Here is a 26,106-nt window from a genome sequence, read left to right on the forward strand (position 1 = left end):
TTTAAATGTCAAAGGGATTTTCTGGTACACACAAGGCACAGGTTAAATGCAATCCAATTTCTCACCCAGTAACTGGGAAATTGAGTCCAATTCCAAAAGTCCAGAAATTCCACACACAGTCTTGAACAGGGAAACAACAAACCACGATCTTGACGAACTATGAATCCGATGAACTTCCACGAGGCTAAACCAGCACGCTGCTCTTTTTATCTGTAGCACTAATTACAGCAGCCCCACCCAACCACAGGTGGCCTCACTTATCTCCTGTAATAATCCTTCAGTTGTTCTCTCCTATGCATCACTCTACGCATGCATGGATTCTTGTTCAGAATCCAGGGATGATAAGGATGATTGATCTCCTCCTGGGCTGTCTGCCAAACTCCCCCCTTCCCTGCCACTCACACTTCCTTCGTCAGAGGAGACTTCGTCGGGAGATTCTATCGGGAGCAAAACAAGCCTGTGGCATGTGGATGTTTCCTCCACATCCACCTCCACACTCCTTGGGGCAGGAGCTGAGCCAGAGCCAACCACAACATCTACAAATAACAATATTATAAAATCCAGTCCCTTATATTGCCTTTTTCTATTTATAATAAAACATAAACATCTTAACGTCTTAACTCAATATCCAATTTAATCCTTTCATCTCTGTGTTGACTCCTTATCCAATGCTGCCACCAATCCTTATTTCGTCATCTGGGTCTTTAATAGATTAAAATTACATCATCATGTATTTCCTCAAAAATAAGTAAAAGAAAATACTTCTCAATTATTTTTAATTTCCAACCATTCATAAAACTTTCACCAGATCTTATAGTAATCACACTCCTCTTTATCTTTAAGTTTTAAAGTAAGCCTATTCGTTTCAGCACAGTCTAAAATCTTAACTAATATTTCTCTTTTGTCAGGAATTTTATTCAGCTTCCAATTTTGTGCATATGCTATTCTCCCTCAACAGACTTAAGTAAGAGGAGGATAGGACTTGTGCAGGAACATACCAGCCAGCTATTTTGCATTCATTTCCCGGCCTTAACGGAATATTAGAATAACAGAATTGGAAAGGATCTTGTGGGTCATAGTCAGTGAAGGGCTACCAAATTTTTTACTTCCACATTGCGGGCATGGCTTATGCATTTTCTTTCAACATCTTGCGGTGCAAATTGGGTGCTCTGGGGTGCAGCTCCATTTTCGCTAACCCACTGCGTCCCCGTGCCACCCGTCTGGGCAGTAGCCCACCCCTGGTCAGAGTATAGCATAGTCTTTCTTGTCCTTGTACATCATATATCTTCTTCCGCACGAATACCAGCGACCGATAAGGTCCCATCGAGTCGGCCTTCTCTGAGTCCCGTCGACTAAACAATGTCGTCTGGCAGGACCCAGGGGAAGAGTCTTCTCTGTGGCGGCCCCGGCCCTCAGGAATCAACTCCCCCTGGAGATTAGAACCTCCCCCACTCTCCTTGCTACTCAAAACCCGCCTGTGTCACCTCAGCGAAATCGCACCATCGCAAAACCACGGAAGTCCTCGAAACCCCACCTCCGGACTTCTGTGTTTTTGCGATGGTGTGATTTCGCTGAGGCTTCCCTCGTAGGAAACCCCACCTCCAGACTTCCGTTGCCAGTGGAGCGCCCGTTTTTGCGATCCTGGGATTCGCAAAAATGCGGAAGTCAGGAGGTGGAGTTTCCCATGCAGGGGAGCTTCAGGGGATTCCCAGGATCGCAAAAACGGGCGCTCCGCTGGCAATGGAAGTCCGGAGGTGGGGTTTCCCAGCGAGGGAAGCCTCAGCAAAATCACATCATCGCAAAAACACAGAAGTCCGAACAAGGGGGACACAATCTGAAGTTAGTTGGGGGAAAGATCAAAAGCAGCATGAGAAAATATTATTTGACTGAAAGAGTAGTAGATCCTTGGAACAAACAGCAGACGTGGTTGGTAAATCCACAGTAACTGAATTTAAACATGCCTGGGATAAACAATGTCGGTTGGCGGGCCCCAGGGGAAGAGCCTTCTCTGTGGCGGCCCCGACTCTCTGGAACCAGCTCCCCCCAGAGATTAGAACTGCCCCTAGCCTTTCGTAAACTCCTCAAAACCCACCTTTGTCGTCAGGCATGGGGGAATTGAGATATCTCCCCCGGGCCTATATAATTTATGTATGGTATGTTTGTAGGTATGTCTGCTTAAAAATGGGGGGGGGGGGGTTAACTATTTTAAATTTTAGATTGTGAATTATTAGATTTGTCATGAACTGTTTTTATTGTGTTGTGAGCCGCCCCGAGTCTATGGAAAGGGGCGGCATACAAAACTAATAAGTAAGTAAGTAAGTAAGTGAGTGAGTGAGTGAGTGAGTGAGTGAGTGAGTGAGTGAGTGAGTGAGTAAATAAATAAATAAATAAATAAATAAATAAATAGTATAAGGGCAGACTAGATGGACCATGAGGTCTTTTTCTGCCGTCAGTCTTCTATGTTTCTATAAATTCGTTGTTCCTTGTCCGAAAATATCTTTCTGTGCCAGCCCCTCAAATACTGGAAGAGTGCTATTATGTCACGCCCAGTCCTTCTCTTCATTAGAGTAGCCATGCCCAGTTCTTACAACGGTTTCTTCGCATGTTTTAGCCTCCAGGCCCATAATCAACTTGGCCTTCCACATCCTCAACAGTCTAGGGACAATGAGTGTGTTGAGTCTTCAACGAACCTACAACTGCCCTTTGCACCACTGGGTGAGACGGTGATTTGCCAATGCCACATTCAGTACTTCAGTTTGTTTTGATTTATGTGTGCTTTTTGCAAACTGCTGATGGAGCCATTCTAAGGACAAAGAGCTCTAGTCCTGGTGCACATAGCTTTATTCTCCAGTATTATGTAAAATATTAGGCTCCTAATCAGCATTGCTGCAATTCTATCTCTCTTGACCTCAGTGCAAATGATAGGAACCTTGGACAGATAAGGCTATCTGGGTCACAAACGTGCTGGTGTAATGGTTGTTCTCTCTCTCTCTCTTGACCAGGCAGCTTATTGTACTAAGTTAGCCATTCTCAGAGCACACTTTGGTGCTGAGTGAAGAACATTGTGTAGAAGACTTTATCTACATACACATCAAGAGACCCTTGTTGGACTGTGACGAAGCAGATTGGAGCAGAACATCTCCAGAAGGAATCTCCTCTACAGAAGAGTATTGTATTGGCAGTTTTGTGTTAGCAAAAACTTCAGAAGAGAAGGATTTAGGGGTCGTGATTTCTGACAGTCTCAAAATGGGTGAGCAGTGTGGTCGGGCGGTAGGAAAAGCAAGTAGAATGCTTGGCTGCATAGCTAGAGGTATAACAAGCAGGAAGAGGGAGATTGTGATCCCGCTGTATAGAGCGCTGGTGAGACCACATTTGGAATACTGTGTTCAGTTCTGGAGACCTCACCTACAAAAAGATATTGACAAAATTGAACGGGTCCAAAGACGGGCTACAAGAATGGTGGAAGGTCTTAAGCATAAAATGTATCAGGAAAGACTTAATGAACTCAATCTGTATGGTCTGGAGGACAGAAGGAAAAGGGGGGACATGATCGAAACATTTAAATATGTGAAAGGGTTAAATAAGGTCCAGGAGGGAAGTGTTTTTAATAGGAAAGTGAACACAAGAACAAGGGGACACAATCTGAAGTTAGTTGGGGGAAAGAGCAAAAGCAACATGAGAAAATATTATTTTACTGAAAGAGTAGTAGATCCTTGGAACAAACTTCCAGCAGACGTGGCTGGTAAATCCACAGTAACTGAATTTAAACATGCCTGGGATAAACATAGATCCATCCTAAGATAAAATACAGGAAATAGTATAAGGGCAAACTAGATGGACCCGTGAGGTCTTTTTCTGCCGTCAGTCTTCCTTCCTGAACCTTATTTAACCCTTTAACATATTTAAATGTTTCAATCATGTCCCCCCTTTTCCTTCTGTCCTCCAGACTATACAGGTTGAGTTCATTAAGTCTTTCCTGATACATTTTATGCTTAAGATCTTCCACCATTCTTGTACCCATCTTTGGACCCATTCAATTTTGTCAATACCTTTCTGTAGGTGAGGTCTCCAGAACTGAACACAGTATTCCAAATGTGGTCTCACCAGCATTCTATATAGCGGGATCACAATCTCCCTCTTTCTGCTTGTTATACCTCTAGCTATGCAGCCAAGCATCCTACTTGCTTTTCCTACTGCCCGACCACACTGCTCACCCATTTTGAGACTGTCAGAAATCACTACCCCTAAATCCTTCTCTTCTGAAGTTTTTGCTAACACAGAACTGCCAATACAATACTCAGATTGAGGATTCCTTTTCCCCAATTGCATTATTTTACATTTGGAGACATTAAACTGCAGTTTCCATTGCTTTGACCATTTATCTAGTAAAGCTAAATCATTTACCATACTAAAGACACCTCCAGGAATATCAACCCTATTGCACACTTTAGAGTCATCGGCAAAAAGGCAAACCTTCCCTACCAAACTTTCCCCTATGTCACTCACAAATATATTAAAAAGAATAGGACCCAGAACAGACCCTTGCGGCACACCGCTTGTAATTACATAGCCCAAACCTTCAGCTTTACACCACTGCCTTAACCACACATTAAACTCTCTGATACAAGTTGTTTTATCCTCCTGACCACAAACTGGTAACACCTCTGAGAAAGACGCTGAATCAGTTATTCTGCCCAGCTCCATGCTTAGACATTGGAAATCTCTTTTTACTACATTAACATTTCTCTGGGACAAATCATTTGTGCCAAGATGCACCACCACATCGTTATTACCTTTACTCGCAGCCTTGATAATATCTATGGAGAGTCTACGGAGAGGGGCGGCATACAAATCAAATCAAATAAAATAAAAAAATAAATGAATGAATGAATGAATGAATGAATCAATAAATAAATAAATAAATAAATAAATAAATAAATATTTGTAATCCGCCTTCTGTCCCTGCTGGTAGTGGCCCCTGGGAGACACCTCATCAGCTTCACCACATTCTTCCTCTGTCCCAAATCAACACCTCTAACAGTCGAGTCACCCACAAGAAAATGTGTCCTCTTTTTATTTCTCCTAACTGCACTTGATGGTTTGGTGTAAACTACTTCTTTCTTTCTTTCTCTTTCTTTCTTCTCCTCCTCCACCTCCTCTTTCTCTTCCCCATCCCCCTCCTCCTCCTTCTTTCTTCCTTCTTCTTCTTCTTCTTCCTTCTCTACTTCCTCCTCGACTTCTTCCTCTTCCTTTCTTCCTTCTCCTCCTTCTTTCTCCTTGTCCTTCCTCCTTCTCCTCTGACCTGCAAGGATAATTTGCTAGGGCCTCTCCACACTCACTTTCCTGCAATTCTGTCTGCTTCCTTCTGTCCTTCTGCCCAAATTAAGTGTGTAGGTGTCAAAACACAGTGACAAAAAAAAGACATAGTGGAAAATGAAGCAACAACAATCTACGGTTGACCTATCCAGATTCCTAAGAGGTCAGCAAGGGGCGAGTACAAGTGCACTAGAGTGCCTTCCGTCTCCTGTCCTATCGCTCTCCTATATCTCCTATACCTTTCTTCCATTCCTATATCTCTTCTTCTATTCTTTCATTGATATGTTCTATTACTATACCTTCTTTTCTATTCTTTCCTAGATATATTTTACTATAAGTATCTCCTCTATAACCTTCATCATGTATTTTACTATGTGTATATAGATATATACCCACTAAAACCCTCATTGTGTATTGGACTAACTAACTAACTAACTAACTAACTAACTAACTAACTAACTAACTAACTAACTAAAAAAATAAAATAAAATAAAATAATAAAATAAAATAAAATAAAATAAACAAAAACATTGCAATGTTGAGGGTGTTATATCATGGACCAGTTAATTCACTTTGCTTCCACCCAGTTTTCCTGTGGTTATGTTTTTTTTTTTATTCCTCCAACAGCTCAGGACTTTATGCCAACAGAGTATGTTAATCCTTTCTTGGCCTCTTTCGGTTTTTTTTCCACTTCTGAATTTTGGCCAGGATGGTGGCACGATGTAGTGTAATGTGAGCCTAATCATAGTTCTTTTCTAGAAGGGCCAACAGTAGCTGAAAGCAAGGCCCTGCTTCACTCAGTGAAGCAGATCAAGATGCTTCGACCTCCATTAAAGCGAGCAATTGTTGTCGAACTCAAAGTCTTCAGCCTTTATTTGGATTATCTGCTTACTTCCAAAATTCAAAAGGAACGAACTGATTTCATGATGCGTTGCTTCAGTTCTCAAGCATCATCACGCAGTGAGTCAGCGGCAATTTGAAAGATTTGATTGGATTGGATTTGTATGCCACCCCTCTCCGTAGACTCGGGGCAGCTAACAACAGTAGTAAACAGTAAATGACAATCCAATATAAACAGTTAAAAACCCCTATTGTAAAACCAAACATACATACAGACATACCATGTATAAAATTGTAAAGGCCTAGGGGGAAAGAGTATCTCAATTCCCCCATGCCTGGCGGCAGAGGTGGGTTTTAAGAAGCTTACGAAAGGCAAGGAGGGTGGGAGCAATTCTAATCTCTCGGGGGAGTTGGTTCCAGAGGGTCGGGGCCACCACAGAGAAGGCTCTTCCCCTGGGTCCCGCCAAGCGACATTGTTTAGTTGACGGCACCCGGAGAAGACCCACTCTGTGGGACCTAACTGGTCGCTGGGATTGGTGCGGCAGAAGGCGGTCCCAGAGATAGTCTGGTCCCGGTGCCATGAAGGGCTTTATACGTCATAACCAACACTTTGAATTGTGAAAGAGGAGTTATCTAAGTTATGAATTGGCGGCCACAGCGGCAATGTAGTCGCGCCATTCTTCCGGCAACATTCATTGGATTGTTTATCCTCGGAATCAACTCCCCCCAGAGATTAGAACTGCCGCCACCCTCCTTGCCTTTCGTAAATGGCTTAAGACCCACCTATATCGCCAGGCATGGGGGAATTGAGACATCTCCCCCAGGCTTATAGTGTTTATGTATGGTATGCTTGTGTTATATGCTTTTTTAAATGACGGGTTTTTAGATACTTTTCTGGACTGCCAGAGGAGCCTTTCAGTGATGCTTAAGGAGGCTTTGGCAGTCCAGAACAAAGGCAGCATTTTCCTTTCTCTGGGCGTTTGGAGAGGGAATAAACCTCTGCCAGCGTCCAGAGAAAAGAAACGCTCCCTTCGCTCTGGGCAGCGACTGTCCTCCTCCTCTTCTTCCTACTCCTCCTCCCACCCAAATTCCAAGCTTTTATTTCTTTCCTAATGTGTTTGCCTGCATTATTTGCTTTTACGTTGATTCCTATGGGAAAAATTGCTCCTACTTATAAGCTTTTCTACTTAAGAGCCTGGTCACAGAACCAATTAAGTTCGTAAGTATATATATTTGATTTCTATGCCGCCCCTCTCCGAGGACTCGGGGCAGCTCACAACATATAAAATATACAACACATAATATAATCCAATTAACTAATTAAAAATCTAGAAACCCGCCCCCCAAAAAAAACCCCATTAAAAACAATCATTCCATTCACTCCACATTCTCTTACACATTAATTGGGCAGGGGGCAAAGATCTGGTGACTTCAAGCTCTTACGGAAGGCAAGGAGGGTGGGGGCCATACGAATCTCCAGGGGGAGCTGATTCCAGAGGGCCGGGGCCCCCACAGAAAAGGCTCTCCCCCTAGGCCTCGCTTATCAACATTGTCTGGTTGACAGAACCTGGAGTAGGCCAACTCTGTGGGACCTGACCCATTGCTGGGATTCATGTGGCATGAGTCTTCGGAGAGGGGCAGCATACAAATCTAATAAAATAAATAAATAAATAAATCTTTTGCATGATCTCCCAGAATAAGATCTGGCTCAAACCATCTGACAACTTCCAAAGAGGATGAAACTAATCATGTACTGCCACCTGGTGGTCAGTACTATGCAATGCATTACATTTCAATGTAAAGTACATTGTAGATAAATGCAAGTAGACCTATGACCCCCAATTGAGCCCAGATTCTCTGTTGCTAAGCAAGTGAGTTAAGTGAGTTTTGCCCCCTTTTTTCTACCTTTCTTGCCACTATTGTAGATCACTGTGGCTGTGAAGTTAGTTTAGTTTGTTTTAAACTTATTGTCATTGCACATGGTACAATGAAATTAAATGCTGTTTTCAGGGTACATTACAACTAGAAAAATATAAACACAAGCCTACATCCTTTACATTCGGTATACAGTGATCCCTCTATTATCGCAAGGGTTCCGTTCCAAGACCCCTCGCGATAATCGATTTTTCGCGATGTAGGGTTGCGGAAGTAAAAACACCATCTGCGCATGCGCGCCCTTTTTTCTATGGCCGCGCATGCGTAGATGGTGGAGTTTGCGTTCCCCGCCGCCCACGCAAAGGGGAAACCCGATTCGGCTCCTCGCTGCTGCTGCGCTACCGAGCAGATCAGCTGCTGGGCGGCCGAAGGAACCTTCCCTGGGTCTTCCCCCTCTTGCTGGCGGGGCGGGCGAGCGGCGGGCATCAGCGAGGAGCCGAGGTTTCCCCTTTGCGTGGGCGGCCGGGAAGACCCAGGGAAGGTTCCTTCGGCCGCCCAGCAGCTGATCTGCTCGGTAGCGCAGCAGCAGCGAGGAGCCGAATCGGGTTTCCCCTTTGCGTGCGGGGAAACCCCGATTCGGCTCCTCGCTGCTGCTGCGCTACTGAGCAGATCAGCTGCTGGGCGGCCGAAGGAACCTTCCCTGGGTCTTCCCGGCTGCCCACGCAAAGGGGAAACCCCGGCTCCTCGCTGATGCCCCCGCTCGCCCGCCCGCCGCCCGCCGCCCGCCAGCAAGAGGGGGAGAGATAGAGAAAGAGAGAGAAGGAAAGAAAGAGATGAGAGAGGGAGGAAGAGAGTGTGAGAGAGGAAGAAGCAAGATAGAGAAAGAGAGAGAGAAAGAAAGATGAGAAAGGAAGGAAGAGAGTGACGTCATCGGTGGAAAAATCGCGATATAGCGTTTCGCGAAGATCGAGATCGCGAAACTCGAGGGATCACTGTAATTGAAATGAAAAATTTGATATTGCACTATACCAGTGAGGGCAAACCTATGGCTGTCCGCGGAGAGGGGCGGCATACAAATCTAAATAATAAATAAATAAATAAATAAATAGCTCAGCTCCAACGTTCATGTGTGTGCTGGCCAGCTGATTTTTGGCCTGCACAGAGGCTCTGGGAGGGCATTTTTTGCTTTCAGAGAGCCTTGTGGGGGGGATGGGGGAGGGCATTTTTACCCTTCCCTAGTTCCAGGGAAGCCTTTGATGCAGGGGTGGGCAATTAATTTTGCCATGGGGCCGCATGATAAATTGGGATGGTTTTAGAGGGTCGGATTAATATAATTAACTCAGTTCTACCCAATACTGTATATTATTGGGTAGAACTGAGTTAATTATATTATAATTATAAATTATATTTATAAATTATAATTTTATATTATATTATATTATATTATATAATTATATAATTATAAATTAATTGCCCAACCCTTCCTTCCTTCCTCCCTCCATTTCTCCTTCCTTCCTTCCTCCCTCCATTTCTCCTTCCACCCTCCCTCCATTTCTCCTTCCTTCCTCCCTTCCTTTCCTTCCTCCCTCCATTTCTCCTTCCTTCCTCCATTTCTCCTTCCTTCCTTCCTCCCTCCATTTCTCCTTCCTTCCTCCATTTCTCCTTCCTTCCTTCCTTCCTCCCTCCATTTCTCCTTCCTTCCTTCCTCCCTCCCTCCATTTCTCCTTCCACCCTCCCTCCATTTCTCCTTCCTTCCTCCCTCCCTCCATTTCTCCTTTCTTCCTCCATTTCTCCTTCCTTCCTTCCTTTCCTTCCTCCCTCCATTTCTCCTTCCTTCCTTCCTTTCCTTCCTCCCTCCATTTCTCCTTCCTTCCTTCCTTTCCTTCCTCCCTCCATTTCTCCTTCCTTCCTCCATTTCTCCTTCCTTCCTTCCTCATTCCTTCCTTCCTTCCTACTTTCGCGTGCTGGTCACAGACAGCAGGCGGGCCACATCCGGCCCCCAGGCCGCACTTTGCCCAGGTCTGCTTTGGTGTCTGGGTAGGATGAAACATGAGCCTAGTGGGCCCACTAGAAGTTGAGAAGCAGGCCATTTCCAGCCTCCAGAGGACCTCTGGAGGGTAGGGGAACCTGTTTTCGCCTTCCCCAGGCATTGAATTATGGGTGTGGGCACTCACGCATGCACGATAGCACGCGTGCACGCTCTTTTGGCAACCAAGGGAAAAAAGATTTGCGCTATGCCATAGATTCTGGGCTTTTTGGGTGTCGGTATGCTGGAGGAGTCCGCCTGCCCACGCCCGGAACTAAATATGGTGCACTGGTTGCCAATCAGTTTCCAGTCACAATTCAAAGTGTTGGTAATGACCTATAAAGCCCTACATGGCATTGGGTCAGAATACCTTTGGGACCGTCTTCTGCCGCACAAATCCCAGCGGCCGATAAGGTCCCAGTGTTGGCCTTCTCCAGGTCCCGTCGATGTCGTCTGGCAGGCCCCAATGGAAGAGCCTTCTCTGTCACAGCCCCTAACCTCTGGAATCAACTCCCCCCCCAGAGATCAGAACCACCCCCACCCGCCTTGCCTTTCATAAGTTACTCAAAACCCACCTTTATCGCCAGGCATGGGGTAACTGACTTATCCCTAGGCCATTATAGTTTTGTGTTTGGTATGACTGAGCTGTATGGTTTTAATGTTATGGGTTTTAGATGCTGTTCTAATGTATTGGATTTGTTATATTGTTATCACTGTTGTGAGCCTCTCCGAGTTCTCAGAGAGGGGCGGCATACAAATCATGCAAAGTACATGCCATGTCGGTACCACTCCTTGTTCTGGTCACGAAGCCATTTCTGCACTGTGCGAATCACCTCTAATGGCCTCACCCTCTCTGCCTAGAGACTAACCGTACTTCTGTTGACTTTAGATTCTCCATAAACAGTACACAAACTTTTGTGAATGTTCCCAACAGTTTCTTTCTCAATGAAATTCAATGACAACACGATGCTTGTAGTGTACATCACTTATAGATGCCATTTCGAAACACCGCTGCAGCTACGCTATCTGTCTGAAGAAATGCAAAATTTACACCTGCACTCCTGACAATTCAAATAATGTACAGTGATACCTCATCTTACAAATGCCTCGTCATACAAACTTTTCGAGTTTAAGATTTTTTTGCCTCTTCTTACAAACTATTTTCACCTTAAAACCCCACCGCCGCCTCTGGGATGCCCCGCCTCCAGACTTCCGTTGCCAGCGAAGCATCCGTTTTTGTGCTGCTGGGATTTCCCTGAGGCTCCCCTCTATGGGAAACCCCACCTCCAGACTTCTTTGTTTTTGTGATGCTGCAGGGGAATCCCAGCAGGGGTATCCCAGCAGCGCAAAAACAGGTGCTTCACTGGCAACGGAAGTCCGAAGGTGGGGCTTCCCATGGAGGGGAACCTCGGGGGAATCCCAGCAGCGCAAAAACGGGCGCTTTGGCTGGCAAAAGGGGTGAATTTTGAGCTTGCACGCATTAATCACTTTTCCACTGATTCCTATGGAAAACATTGTTTCGTCTTACAAACTTTTTACCTTAAGAACCTCGTCCCGGAACCAATTAAGTTCGTAAGACGAGGTATCACTGTATATCTAAAGTTTCGCATTTGTACCATTACTGCAGGCTGAGTAAAAAATGTAGTGCGCTACTTTCTGTGCGACCCTCATATTAGGAAACAGGGGAAGAGGGTCGCTTTCATTTTGCAACTGGATATTATTATTTTTTTTTAAAAAAAATATTTATTAGGATTATGTCCATCAGTACATATACAGCATCCCACAAAACAACTGCTTACATTACAAGCCCTGGATGTTTAACAGTCTTTTAACTGAGTTTTTATACTCCAAGAGATTCTTCTCTGTTTCCCCTTCGTTCTTCAAGAGAACCACGGCCTTTTTGTAATCCTGCACCAGCTCAGAGGTAAGTAGTTCCTCTTTGCTCCTTTCTTCAGCTTTTTCTGCTGCTCTTATTTGAAGCAAAGTCTTTAAAGCGGTTTTTTCGGAGACGCTGTTCTCCCAGACGTACTCCAGCATATCTGCTTCTGTGATTTCTTTTTCCCATGGTTCCGTTTTCTGGGGGGGGAAATAACAAAAACAATATCAGTGAGAAAACCTGAAAAGTTAGAAATGCAGTCCGGGTAATGTTGTGGTTAGCTCTGGCCCAGCTCCTGCCCCAAGGACTGTGGATGTGGGGGAGACATCCACATGCTGCAGGCCTGTTTTGCCCCTGGTGGAATCTGCTGATGAAGGCTCCTCTGACCAAGAAGACATGAGTGACAGGGAGGAGGAGAGTGTGGCAGACAGCTCAGAAGGAGATCAATTATCCAGCTCCTCCTTGGATTCAGAACAAGAGTTAATGATACAGTCATGCATGAGGAGAGCGATGCATAGGCAACAACAACTGAGAGATTATTATCAAAGAAAATGAGGCCACCTGTGGTTGGGTGGGGCTGTGCTCATTAGTGAGGCTGCTATAAATAGCAGCCTGTGGGTTTGGCCATTGTGGAGGATTATCTGATCGTTGTGTTTCGTGACTGCTTTACTGACTTTGACCTTTTGTGTGCTGATTTTTCCCCTGCTTTGAAACTAAACCAGAGCAAAGTGTGTTTCACTTTGTGAAAGAAGAAGGACTGTGAATTGCCTCACAGCTGCAAGATAAGTATCACAGAACTGATAAGGGACTTGTACAAATTACCAGTTTGTTTGGAGACGAGGGCTCTTTGCTATACCAAAAGAGGGCTTAGGTTAAGTGAATTTTCATTATAAAGAACATTGTTTTGAATTTTCAAACGTGTGTGTGTGTCTGAAATTTGTACCTGTGAATTTTTGGGAGGAGTCTACCAGAGAGCCCAACAGAACAGGTAAACTCCAGTGGTTTAGGGCAGTGTTTCCCAACCTTGGCAACTTTTTTTAAAAAATATATATTTTTATTGGTTTTGCACATTGGAATTAACATAAAAGAAACATAAAACGGTGCACAGTGCATGTGCCCATCACCCGACTGACAATACCCACCCACCCACCCCCCACCAATTGCGGGGGGGTTCAAATATTTACTAATTTATATTCTTTTATTTCCTTAGCTCTACTTTGCATTTGTTTACTATTGAAAGAGTGATTGGAGTTTATTTTTCACATTTTCGTCACAAATTCTACTCAGCATATAATCTTTCGCCTTATCCCATCGTACCATCAGCTTCTCCAATTTATTTGAATCAAAATTGTTTAATCTTATTTCCATGATTTCAAAATGAATGTGATCCACCATGTACTCAACAAATGCTGGCTGGGGAATTCTGGGAATTGAAGTCCAAATATCTTCAAGTTGCCAAGGTTGGGAAACACTGGTTTAGGGTGCCACCTTCCAAAACCCCAAGGGCTCCTCTGAAGCTAAACAGAAGGTCAATAAACTGAGGAATCATTGAGCCTGTCATCTGCACCTCTATAACTGTCTGGTTTGGTTCTGCAACCCAACAAGACCGATACAGACTTCAGAGGAGAATCAGAACTGCAGAAAAAACAATTGCTGCCAACCTGCCTTCCATTGAGGACCTATATACTACACGAGCCCAAAAGAGGGCAGTGAAAATATTTACTGACCCCTCACATCCTGGACACAAACTATTTCAACTCCTACCCTCAAAACGTCGCTACAGAGCACTGCACAAGACAACTAGACACAAGAACAGGTTTTTTCCCCTCTTCTAACTAAACAAATAATTCCCTCAACACTGACAAACTATTTACTAAGTCTGCACTACTATTGCTACTAGTTTTTTCTCATCATTCCTATCATCCTTTTCCTTCCACTTAGGACTGTATGACTGTAACTTGTTGCTTGTATCCTAAGATTTTTATTAATATTGATTGTTTCTTCATTGCTTATTTGACCCCTATGACAATCAGCAAGTGTTGTACCACATGATTCTGGACAAATCTATATTTTCCTTTATGTAAACTGAGAGCATATGCACCAAAGACAAATTCCTTGTGTGTCCAATCACACTTGGCCAATAAAAAATGTTACTCTACTCTACTCTATTCTAAAGGGTGATAAACCTGCTTTGGAAGTTGATTTGGCCCATGAATGGAAAATCCTGTGTCCCCAACCCGCATAATGTTCTAAACCAGTGGTTTGCAACTTGTGGGTCGCAACCCCTTTGGGGTGGGGGAAACGACCCTTTCACAGGAGTCGCCTAAGACCATCGGAAAACACATATTTCCAATGGTCTTAGGAACCAAGACACCAGTAGTGGGTTTGTTTATTTATTAGATTTCTATGCCACCCCTCTCCGTAGACTCGGGGTGGCTGCACCTGGTACAGAAAAAGTTGTGTACTTATTGCATGCACACTAACAAATCATTGTGATCTCTAAGAATGTAGATAATGCCTGTAATTTCTGATCTGGGCATTTTAGAAAGATTTTACTATATGAATGTATTACTATTCTATCTGGCCAAAAAGGAAACTTGTAAGAATGAGATTGTTCTGACTTTTCCATGTCAATATGTGTGGAATCTACTAAAACTAACAAATACTCATATAATACATAATCAATAAGCAAATATTCTTACCCATGATTCATGGAATAAAACAGTTAGAAGGTACATTGCATAATCATAGTTTTGTTTCCTTAGTGGGCATCTGAAAAACAAGAAAAATGTAGCAATAGCAACAGTCCACAGAGGGGCGGCATACAAATCCAATAAATAGGTAGGTAGGTAGGTAGGTAGGTAGGTAGGTAGGTAGGTAGGTAGATAGATAGATAGATAGATAGATAGATAGATAGATAGATAGATAGATAGATAGATGTATTACATCACAGTCCTTTACAGCCCTCTCTAAGCAGTTCACTGAGTTAACATATTTCCCCCAACAATCTGGGTTCCTCATTTTACCAACCTCAGAAAGATGGAAGACTGTATTAACCTTGATCCAAACAGGATCCAACTGCCGGCAGTGGGTAGCGAACTAGCTTGCAAATACTGCACTCTAACGACTGTGGCACCACAGCTCGTAAAGAAGAAAAAATATGACTACACCAAATTCCAGCATTCCCAACCAGCACCAAATTGAGCAATCTCATGTTACAGCATATGAAGAACACGTTAACTATATCAGTCTTAAAATAAATTTGAATCCGAGGACGGTGAACTGAAGTCACACTTTGTGCACCTACAACAGGCTTAGCTAGGTTACAAACCATAAAGTTTTTAAATGCTAGGAAAACAGTTTGACTAGGCGGTTATTTATTTATTATTTATTTATTTATTATTTAGATTTGTATGGCGCCCCTCTCCGAAGACTCGGGGCGGCTCACAACAGAGTAGAACAAATCATAAATAATCCGACTGAGTTTAAAATATTTAAAGATTTTTTAAAAACCCATATACTAACAGACACACACACAAGCATACCATGTATAAATTAAACATGCCCAGGGGGAGATGTTTTAATTCCCCCATGCCTGACGGCAAAGGTGGGTTTTAAGGAGTTTACGGAAGGCAGGAAGAGTAGGGGCAGTTCTAATCTCCGAGGGGAGTTGGTTCCAGAGAGCCGGTGCCGCCACAAAGAAGGCTCTTCCCCTGGGGCCCGCCAACCGACATTGTTTAGTTGACGGGACCCGGAGAAGGCCCACTCTGTGGGACCTAATCGGTCGCTGGGATTCGTGCAGCAGAAGGCGGTCTCGGAGATATTCTGGTCCAATGCCATGAAGGGCTTTAAAGGTCATAACCAACACTTTGAATTGTGACCGGAAATTGATCGGCAACCAATGCAGACTGCGGAGTGATGGTGTGACATGGGCATACCTGGGTAAGCCCATGACTGCTCTCGCAGCTGCATTCTGGTTAGTTTGAATATTGCCAGTTTGAGCCAAGAGAGAAGTTCTCCCATTACGTTACCTGTCTGTTGTGATAGTCATGGAATCTGTATTCCCACAGTACCGCTCTCCTACAAGTTTGATGAACTTCTTCTTTGCATGGTCATCCAAGTTGAGACTTGACAGTTTGACCTGGGAGGGAGGAGGGAGAAGGGAATCAAGCTATAAGCAACTTTGCTGGTAGAAAGCCAAAACAATAACTATAGGTTTGTAAGTGGAAAATGGTTCTTGAGAAGAGACAAAAAAATCTTGAACACCCGGTTCTTATCTATAAAAGTTTGCAAGTAGAGACATTCTTAGGTAGAGGTACCACTGTATATATTCATGTATAACTAGTTGGGAATGTCTGCTGTGGAAACTTCCCTTCCTCATTTAACATTTAAATATGTCAAAGGGTTAAATAGGGTTCAGGAGGGAAGTGTTTTTAAGAGGAAAGTGAACACAAGAACAAGGGGACACAATCTGAAGTTAGTTGGGGGAAAGATCAAAGGCAACATGAGAAAATATTATTTTACTGAAAGAGTAGTAGATCCTTGGAACAAACTTCCAGCAGACGTGGTCGGTAAATCCACCGTAACCGAATTTAAACATGCCTGGGGTAAACATAGATCCATTGTAAGATAAAATACAGGAAATAGTATAAGGGCAGATTAGATGGACCATGAGGTCTTTTTCTGCCGTCAGTCTTCTATGTTTCTATGTTTTTGTGCCATTGTTTCCTTGAGTGGGAGAGAAACACATAAAGTATCTGTTTACAAATCAAGTAGGTGCTGGATCAGTGATGCAAAATCTACAGGCGAGGCTTTGCCCTATGTCAGCTTAAGCATGCGTGCGTGCGCTAGCCAGCTGATTTTCAGCTTCACAGAAGGCCCTTTCACCCGACAGAGGGTAAAAAACAGCACAACGGGCAAACCAGAGGTCTGTTTTCCTAAATTTCCAAAATTCGCCCGTTGGGCCAATTTTTCACCATCCCAGGCTTCAATGAGGCCTGTGCACATGTGCGCTTGTGTGTGGGAGATTGTGTGCATTATTATTATTATTATTATTATTATTATTATTATTATTATTATTATTATTATTATTTAGATTTGTATGCCGCCCCTCTCCGTAGACTCGGGGCGGCTCACAAGAGTAATAACACAATATATAACAAATCTAATAGTTAAAAGTCACTAAAAACCCCTTATTAAAAAGAAAACATACACACAGAAACATAGAAGTCTGACGGCAGAAAAAGACCCCATGGTCCATCTAGTCTGCCCTTATACTATTTTCTGTATTTTATCTTAGGATGGATATACAGTGGTACCTCGAGATACGAGTTTAATTCGTTCCGGACCTGGGCTCTTAAGTCGAGCAGCTCTTATCTCGAACGACTTTTCCCCATAGGAATTAATGTAAATAATTTTAATTGGTTCCAGCCCTCAAAAAACTCACAAAGTTAGTCTAAATTATGCAGAAAGACATGTTTTTAATGAAGAAATGTACATGTACATATAAACGAATAATGAAGTTTCTTTCACTTAACTTGTAAACTTTCTTAAACTTTTAAATTTACATATGTTCAACTTCTCTGCCACCCAATCCTGTAGGACAGAGGTCCCCAACCCTTTTTGCACCAGGGACCGGCTTTAAGCGATCAAGAGAGGAATGGGTGAATGAATGGACGGAGGGTGGGAAGGAAGGAAGGAAAGAGGGAAGGGACAGGAACAGAGGAAGGAAGCAAGGAAACTTATGAAAGGGGAGAGTAAGAGAGGAATGAGTGAAGGGAGGGAGGGAGGGAAGAAGGTGGGAAGGAGAAAGAAAAGAAGAAATAGAGGAAGGGAAGGTAAAGAGAGAAAGAAAAAGAGCAAGAAAGAAAGAAAGAAAGAAAGAAAGGGGGAAGGGACAGGAACAGAGGAAGGAAGCAAGGAAACTTATGAAAGGGGAGAGTAAGAGAGGAATGAGTGAAGGGAGGGAGGGAGGGAGAAGGTGGGAAGGAGAAAGAAAAGAAGAAATAGAGGAAGGGAAGGTAAAAGAGAGAAAGAAAAAGAGCAAGAAAGAAAACTGCAAGCCCCCCCCCCCCGAGCCCCCCAGGCCGGCTGCAACCTTTTAAAACACGCGCGCCACTTCGCAGCTGTCTCCTGAAGCCGAACGCGGAAGTTAGCGTTTGGCTTCAGGAGACAGCTCCTTGGCGCTTGTATCTCGAATTTGGGCTTGTAAGTAGAACAAAAATATCTCTCCCCTCCCAGCTCTTATCTCGAGTTGCTCTTAAGTAGAGCAGCTCTTATGTCGGGGTTCCACTGTATGTTTATCCAGGCATGTTTAAATTCAGTTGCTGTGGATTTATCTACACATAAACATAGCATGCATAAACTGTATAGGCCCGGGGGAGATGTCTCAGTTCCCCCCATGCCTGGCGGCAGAGGTGGGTTTTAGAAGTTTACGAAAAACAAGGAGGGTGGGGGCAATTCTAATCTCCGGGGGGAGCTGGTTCCAGAGGGTCGGGGCTGCCACAGAGAAGGCTCTTCTCCTGGGGTCCCGCCAAACGGCATTGTTTAGTCGACGGGACCCGGAGGAAGGCCAACTCTGTGGGACCTAACCGGTCACTGGGGATTCGTGTGGCAGAAGGCGGTTTCGGAGATATTCTGGTCCGATGCCATGAAGGGCTTTATAGGTTACAACCAACACTTGAATTGTGACCGGAAACTGATCGGCAACCAATGCAGACTGCAGAGTGTTGGTGTGACATGGGCATACCTGGGGAACTCCGTAAACTTAAAACCCACCTCTGTATAGTCCTGGAGGACAGAAGGAAAAGGGGGGTCATGATCGAAACATTTAAATATATTAAAGGGTTAAATAAGGTCCAGGAGGGAAGTGTGTTTAATAGGAAAGTGAACACAAGAACAAGGGGACACAATCTGAAGTTAGTTGGGGGTAAGATCAAAAGCAACATGAGAAAATATTATTTTACTGAAAGAGTAGTAGATCCTTGGAACAAACTTCCAGCAGACGTGGTAGATAAATCCACAGTAACTGAATTTAAACATGCCTGGGATAAACATATATTCATCCTAAGATAAAATACAGAAAATAGTATAAGGGCAGACTAGATGGACCATGAGGTCTTTTCTGCCGTCACACTTCTATGTTTCTATGAATTGAGACATCTCCCCAAGGCCTATACAGTTTATGCATGGTATGTTTGTGTGTATGTCTTGTTTTTAATAAGGGGTTTTAGCTACTTTTAAATATTAGATTTGTTGTATATTGTTTCATTATTGTTGTGAGCCGCCCCGAGTCTACGGAGAGGGGCGGCATACAAATCTAATAAATAATAATAATAATAATAATAATAATAATAATAATAATGATGATTCCTCTCTTCCCGAAATATTTATTCCGTATATCGCTCCTCCATGATTAACACTATCACGTTTTATGCGTCTTGCAAACAAACCCATTTCAGGAAACCTGATCCTGTCCCTCCCCCACCCCCCCACTCACTTACTTTCAGGGTCACCACTCTTGCTTTAGGATTGCGAAGAGATGGCCCTGCTGAAACGTAGTCGCTTGTGCCGATTTCAATGGGGAAGTGCTGCAAACATTTCTCGTCGCTATCCAAGGCAGACGGCCACTCTGTGCAGAAGTCTGAAGTGCCCATTTATGGAAGGAAAGAATGGACATAATTTAGCCAAGGTTATTATTTACACAAAACCACAAAACAAGCTGCATTGAGGGCTAATGTCATTCCCAATAAACCCTAAGGCAACATTACAACTTGTTCGGGGGTTTATAAAAAGAAACTGAAAAGAAAATAAATAAATGTCCAAATGACATTATGTCAAATATACACACATTTGCAAAGTGTCTTCTAACTCTTACTTTAAAGAGTTTGTGCATGTATATCTATGTTGTATGTGTGTGTGGGTCTGTGTGTGTATACACACACATATATCCATCTTGCTTTAGGTCTTGTTCAAGGATGCTCTTTGCCCAGTGATATACTTGTCTTTCACCTATCTATCATCTATCTATCTATCTATCTATCTATCTATCTATCTATCTATCTATCTATCTATCTATCTATCTATCCATCATCTATCTCTATCTATGTATCTATCATCTATCATCTATCTATCTATCTATCTATCCATCATCTGTCTCTATCTATGTATATATGTATCTATCATCTATCTATCTATCTATCTATCTATCTATCTATCTATCTATCTATCTACATCTATCTACCTACCTATCCATAATCTCCTCTTTCAATCTATCTATCTATCCATCCATCCTATCTATCCATACTCATCTCTCAATATCTCTTTTCTCTATCATCTAACCATCCATCCGTCCTTTCTATGCATCCATTATCTTATCCCTCATCTCTCTCCCATCTATCTAAATAGCAGCATAACCATATGGCACATGTCTCAATCCTGAGCTATGCATGATCTCCGTTCTGACAAAGAGCACTTCATATTTTTATCCCAAAAGTCCCATTGTTTAAATAGAAATGATTTATTAAAGGTTCCTGTTTTTTCTTCACATCCTTTGTACACTGCTCAAAAAACTAAAGGGAACACTTAAAAATAATAATAATATTAGATTTGTATGCCGTCCCACTCCGAGCAACTCACAACAGCAACAAAATACAGTATCATACAAATCCAATATTAGAACTAATTTAAAAACCCATTATTACTAAAAAAAAAAAAAAACCATTCGATTCTACACAATCACACCAGAATATAACTTCAAGTAAATCAAACTGTCCACTTAGGAAGCAACACTGATTGACAGTCAATTTCACAAGCTGTTGTGCAAATGGAATAGTTGTGCAAATGAAATATTCAATGAGAATATTTTATTCATTCAGATCTAAGATGCATTATTGGAGTGTTCCCTTTAATTTTTTAAAGCAGTATACAACAAAACCTATTATAATCCTGGGAATCCTGCTGCATTTTATTTAACATAAGTCTGATCTTAAATAGGTAGCTGTTTCCTGGTCTCTCTAAGCTTCATTGTTGGGGGAAAAATGTTTAAGACTGACCTTTCAGAGCAGCACAGTGTTTCTTGATGGCAACTGGTGTCAGATGCAAGAAATTGGGGATCTGAAACAAGCATGTCTCATTAAAATCAGTCAATGAGCTCACCATCAGAAGTGTAAATTGGGGGGTGGGGGGGGGTTACCTCCTTCCAGCTGCAAGCACAGCATCTAGTGTCATCCATAACTTCTTCCCTGCCACCTCCTATTCTGATTACTGTATTTTTCGCTCTATAAGACGCACCTGCTGATAAGACGCACCTAGATTTTAGAGGTTCGGGGGGGTGCTGGGAAGCCCCCCAGGCCGGCTGCGATCTTTTAAAACAGCCGCGCCGCTTCTCAGCTGACTCCTGAAGCGCGGAAGTTCGCCTTTGGCTTTTGGCTTCAGGAGTCAGCTGGGAAGCGGCGCAGCTGTTTTAAAAGATCGCAGCCGGCCTGGGGGGCTTCCCAGCACCCCCCCCCCGAACCCCCAACTCGGAACCACGTTCAGACGATTCCCCCCTGTCCCCGTCCCCGCGCCTACCGCGCACCGCTCGCCTTCCCGGGCAGCCCGACACGCCGGATCGCTCGCTCCCTCGCGCGTCCCGCCCGCCGCCAAGCCCCGCCCGCCGCCAGGCTCCTTCCATCCACTCGGCCCGGGCGGCCGCTTTCCCGGGACGCAGGCGGAGCTGCTGCTCCAGTTCGCTGCCAGTACTGTAGTATCCAGCTTGCACGCATTAATTGCTTTTCCATTGTTTCCTATGGGAAACAATGTTTCGACATACGAGCTTTTCGACTCACGAGCCTCCTTCCGGCACCAATTAAATTCGTATGTCGAGGTTCTACTGTATATCGCCGCCCCCCCTCTGCTCCAGCGCCTCCCCCCCCCTCCCTGCCTGCATCTTCGCTCCATAAGACGGGGCTGATTTTTCATCCTACTTTGGGAGGAAAAAAACTGCGTCTTATGGAGCGAAAAATACGGTATAAAACTGAATGGCTCAAGCGCACGCCTCTTTGCTCAGCTCTGGTTTCAGCTACAGCAATTTTTCTCAGCCTCAGCCAATTTAATATGTGTCGGCTTCCGTGACTATCAATCTCATTCTGTAGCACAGAACTTCCTGGGAGAAAACAGGGCCGGAAAAGGCGGGGAGAAGCCTCTGTGGGGCCTCTCTAGGAATCTCCAGGGAGGAAACAGGGCAAGAAAAGGTGGTGAGAAGCCTCCGTGGGGCCTCTGTAGAAATCTCCTGGGAGGAAACAGGGCCTCCACCCTCCCTGTGGTCTCCCCAATCGCACGCATTATTTGCTTTTACATTGATTCCTATGGGAAAATTGCTTCTTCTTACAAGCTTTTCTACTTAAGAACCTGGTCACTGAACAAATTAAGTTTGTAAGTAGCGGTACCACTGTACTTTGTTGAAAGGACCTGTCCAAGGTCCCAGTATGCTTCCTAAAAGACCCAAGTGATGGACGTTGATATAATCAGTCCTGGAACTCACCTTCAAAAGTTCCAAGTTGCCTTCTTTTGCAAGAGGTACACCTCCTTTGACTGGGTAGCCCATCCGAATGGGAAGCGGCACGGCAGAAGGTTTAAAAGAAGCTGCAGTTGGATAGACGCTTGTCCAATCCTGATCGGGCTCCATCTTTTCAGACCTCTGAGTATTACCCTAGCGGACATTGCAAAACAAAAATCTCAATAAGACACTGATTCAAACATCTGCCTCAACTATTTGCATAGGCCAGGGGTCGGCAAGGTTAAAACACTCAAAGAGCCACAAAGGCCCTAACCGGAAGCCCCTGTTCAATTCTGTAGCCGACCGGAAGACTGGTTCCCCCACCATACACTGGCATTCTTTTTCCTGTCCTAACCGAAAGCCCTATCAATTGTGGAGTCAACCAGCGACAGGGAACCGCAGCAGAACGGATAAAAGAGCCATATGTGGCTCCAGAGTCACAGGTTGCTGACCCCTGGCATTATTTTTCTTTCTTTCTTTCTTCTTTCTTTCTTTCTTTCTTTCATTCATTCATTCAATTTTTATGCCGCCCTTCTCCTTAGACTCAGGGCGGTTTACAACAGGTTAGCAATAGCACTTTTTTTTTAAACAGAGCCAGCCTATTGCCCCCACAATCCGGGTCCTCATTTTACCCACCTCGGAAGGATGGAAGGCTGAGTCAACCTTGAGCCAGTGATGAGATTTGAACCGCTGACTTTCAGATCTACAGTCAGCTTCAGTGGCCTGCAGTACAGCACTCTATTCCCTTTCTCTGTCCTCTCTTCTCTTCTCCTCTCCCATTTCCCTGTTCCCTTCCTTCTTTCTAAGCAAGGGAATGTATGAAGGAGGGCCAGAGTAAACCCAATATAGATAGAACATCACACTATCATAATAGCCAATTTGGAAGGAGGGTTTGAAATATTAAATAAATGCCTTTATTTCTTGGTAAATTTATTTGTTTTGAGGCAGTTTGTGCATTGCGCAAGAACAAACTTAAGGATGCAATACGATATCTCCAAAACAAATCAAAACAAATCTTACTAAATATTATATTAGGAACCAGTAAAATATAGTTGTGCTTTCAGAACTGTCTTCTCTTTTCCAGAGGATTTTTTTTTGAACTACACAAAACTTTAATTTTGGGATCATTAATCAGTGTACAAAGGACTCACATCGCTAGCACATCCCAGAAGGAAAAGCAATTTCTCCTGATTATCCGGCTGCAGCACAAGAATTTTGCGACTAAAATGTTAATATTGTGCACACTCCAACTATGCTCTTGTCTTGTTGTGATAAAAGTTACACGGGCCACTTTTTTTCCCTTTTTGTAATGAACAGTAAACTCTGCCAAAGAGGCAAAGCTACAAGAAAGGGCAACCCAGGGATTTGGTCTGGCTAACGAAGCCTGCAAAAATTGGTACTTATTTTTGTCAAGTGCGATATAAGCACTCAACAGGGGGAAAAAGAACCCCCTCTGATGATTTTATTTAAAACTTCCAAACATAAGAAAGCTTCTTAAGAATGGAAAGAATGTACAGGAAGTCCTCCACTTACAATCACGATTGTAAAATTCAGACTACAGGAGTCAGGCGGACTACTCAGGTGACCCTGAGGACACAGATTAACCTCCCGTTGCTTCAATATATCCTGTAAAACAGGGCTCTCCAGCCTTGGCAACTTTAAGATTTGTAGACTTCAACTCCCAGAGTTCCTCAGCCGGCAAAGACTTCAACTCCCAGAGTTCCTCAGCCAACAAAACTTCTAAGAGGATAATGGCAAAGCTGGCTGAGGAACACTGGGACTTGAAGTCCACAAGTCTTAAAGTTCCCAAGGTTGGAGACCCCTGCTTTAAAAGGATGCAAACGACCAGCTGTCTTCAAGGAATAAAAATCCTCCCATTCCTCACTCTCCTGTCAGAACCTTCTTGGATGTGAAACTTAACGTTTTCAAGGAACAACATACAGTTGTCTCTTGGGAAAAAAAGCACCTTTAGGACAACCTGGAGGACTGAGACTCTCCATAGACGATGCAAAGCTCTATTCAGTCCACTTTTTCTGCATTTAAATGGTTTTTTAAAAAAGAAAACACGTTTTTAAAGGCAGGGGGGGTGAGTGATACCGAGAACAGCCAGCCCCAGCCCTTTGCAACGTGAGTATCAACCACGGAGAAACCCCCCTCCCCTCCGATACTTACGTAGATCAAGTCCTTCTGGGCTCTGCGCTCAGCCAGGGTCTCTTTCAGGCTGCCTCTCCTCTGCGGCTGCGCGGCTCCTGAAAGACAAACAGAATCGTATGCGGCGACTGGGCTTCCTTCCTAGTAACGCCGGGAGGAGAAGGAGCAGGGAAATCAGCCCCTGTCTTTCTTTGGGGCCTACCTCTCAAGCTCGCGTATCCGGCCGAGCTCGGTCGCCGCCGCCAGAGCACAAAACATCCCCGCCAGGCCAGCGCCATCTTTTCCGATGGTGACGTAACCGCAGCGCCCGCGCAGAGAAATGAACTCATCTAGCGGTCGGTGGCGCTCAGGGAATCCCTTAGTCATGTACTACGCCTGCGCAAAAGACTCGGGAGGGGGGAGAGGTGGGTGTGTCCGTGAAAAGGGAATTCTGGGAGTTGAAGTCCGCGTGTGCAATAAAGCTGTCTAAGGTTTTCCCGGCCGCTGCTCCGAAGATGCGCTCGCTCTTGCTACCCTTACATATACCATTACATATACCATTTGAGACCACCGCGCGCACCCCAAAATACCGCCCCGCGCGCCCTTTTTCATGGGCGCGCAGTCCCCACATCCCCCTGCCAGCACACTCCACTTTCGCCCTGCCCATTCGGGAAAAGATGGCGGTGCCCATCAGGCACTTCCGCCCTTTCCCTGAGGCTCAGCCTATGCTAGGACGGAAGGCGGGAGGTGGCGGCGGCTGACGTCAAGGCCTGCGCCCAGGAAAGCGGTACGCTTTTCCCTGAGTAGCCGGCTTCGCCTCCTCCTCCCCCGCTGCCGCGGTGGGGTTGCCCCCTAGAGCCAGGGGCGATGGGCCCGACCTCGGCCTACCCGGCCCCGGTGTGGCTGAAGCATGAGCTTCGCCTCCTCTCCCGCCACCACCTCCTGCAGCCGTGTCCAACCCCCCCCCCCCCCAGGCGCCTCTCGCCCCTGGGCCCGTGGGTGAGGAGGAGGAGAAGCTACAGCCACCCTGCGAGGGGGCTGTGAGAGCGCTTTCTCGGAGCTCTTCAGGAATGACACACACACACACCCGCAGCCCCTTCGCTGGGAGCATTTTCGTCCCAGGCTGTCCGTGAAGAGGCTGCAGGAGAGGCTGGGCAGGCATTCCTGAAGCACTCCGAGAAAGCACTCTCACAGCCGCTTCGCTGACAGACAGAGAAAGAGAGAGAGCAACAGACAAAGCGAGATAGAAAGGAAGAGAGAGGGAGAGAGAAAGTGATAAAAAGAGAGAGAGAGAAAGAGGGGGAGAGAAAAAGAGAGAGAGAACAAGAGAGGGAAAGAAAGCAAGAGAGAAAGAAAACAAGAGAAAGTGAGAGAGAGAGAAAGCGAGAGACTAGAGGAGGGGAGAAAGAGAAATGATAGAAAAAAGGGGAGAAAAAAGAGAAATGTTTAGTTTTAATAGTAATAGATTTTGGTTTTGTTTTATTATTAATTTCTTTTAATAAAAAG

General features: G+C 44.5%; 1 protein-coding gene across 1 annotated transcript; it reads right to left on the reverse strand.

Annotated features, from left to right (window-relative positions):
• Positions 1-11,780: 11,780 nt before the first annotated feature.
• Positions 11,781-25,273, reverse strand: MRPS35 (mitochondrial ribosomal protein S35). Its single transcript, XM_070755233.1, has 8 exons — positions 24,824-25,273; positions 24,643-24,719; positions 22,456-22,623; positions 20,987-21,047; positions 19,436-19,575; positions 15,965-16,074; positions 14,636-14,705; positions 11,781-12,133 (listed from the first exon to the last, which is right to left on the reverse strand). Exons 1-8 carry the CDS (start codon positions 24,948-24,950, stop codon positions 11,858-11,860), a joined length of 1,029 nt encoding a protein of 342 aa, XP_070611334.1. The 5' UTR covers positions 24,951-25,273; the 3' UTR covers positions 11,781-11,857.
• Positions 25,274-26,106: the final 833 nt, after the last annotated feature.

This window comes from Erythrolamprus reginae, chromosome 6 (genome assembly GCF_031021105.1).
Source record: "Erythrolamprus reginae isolate rEryReg1 chromosome 6, rEryReg1.hap1, whole genome shotgun sequence".
NCBI lineage: Eukaryota > Metazoa > Chordata > Lepidosauria > Squamata > Dipsadidae > Erythrolamprus > Erythrolamprus reginae.

What these genes read in the sequence shown, in the direction of transcription:
- MRPS35 (XM_070755233.1), bottom strand. Translation starts at nt 24,950, where the DNA reads ATGAGTTCATTTCTCTGCGCGGGCGCTGCGGTTACGTCACCATCGGAA. An exon ending in ACACTGTGCTGCTCTGAAAG is followed by an intron (nt 19,576 to 20,986) that starts GTCAGTCTTAAA and finishes TGGGCACTTCAG; the next exon opens with ACTTCTGCACAGAGTGGCCG. An exon ending in CAAGAGTGGTGACCCTGAAA is followed by an intron (nt 16,075 to 19,435) that starts GTAAGTGAGTGG and finishes CCTCCCTCCCAG; the next exon opens with GTCAAACTGTCAAGTCTCAA.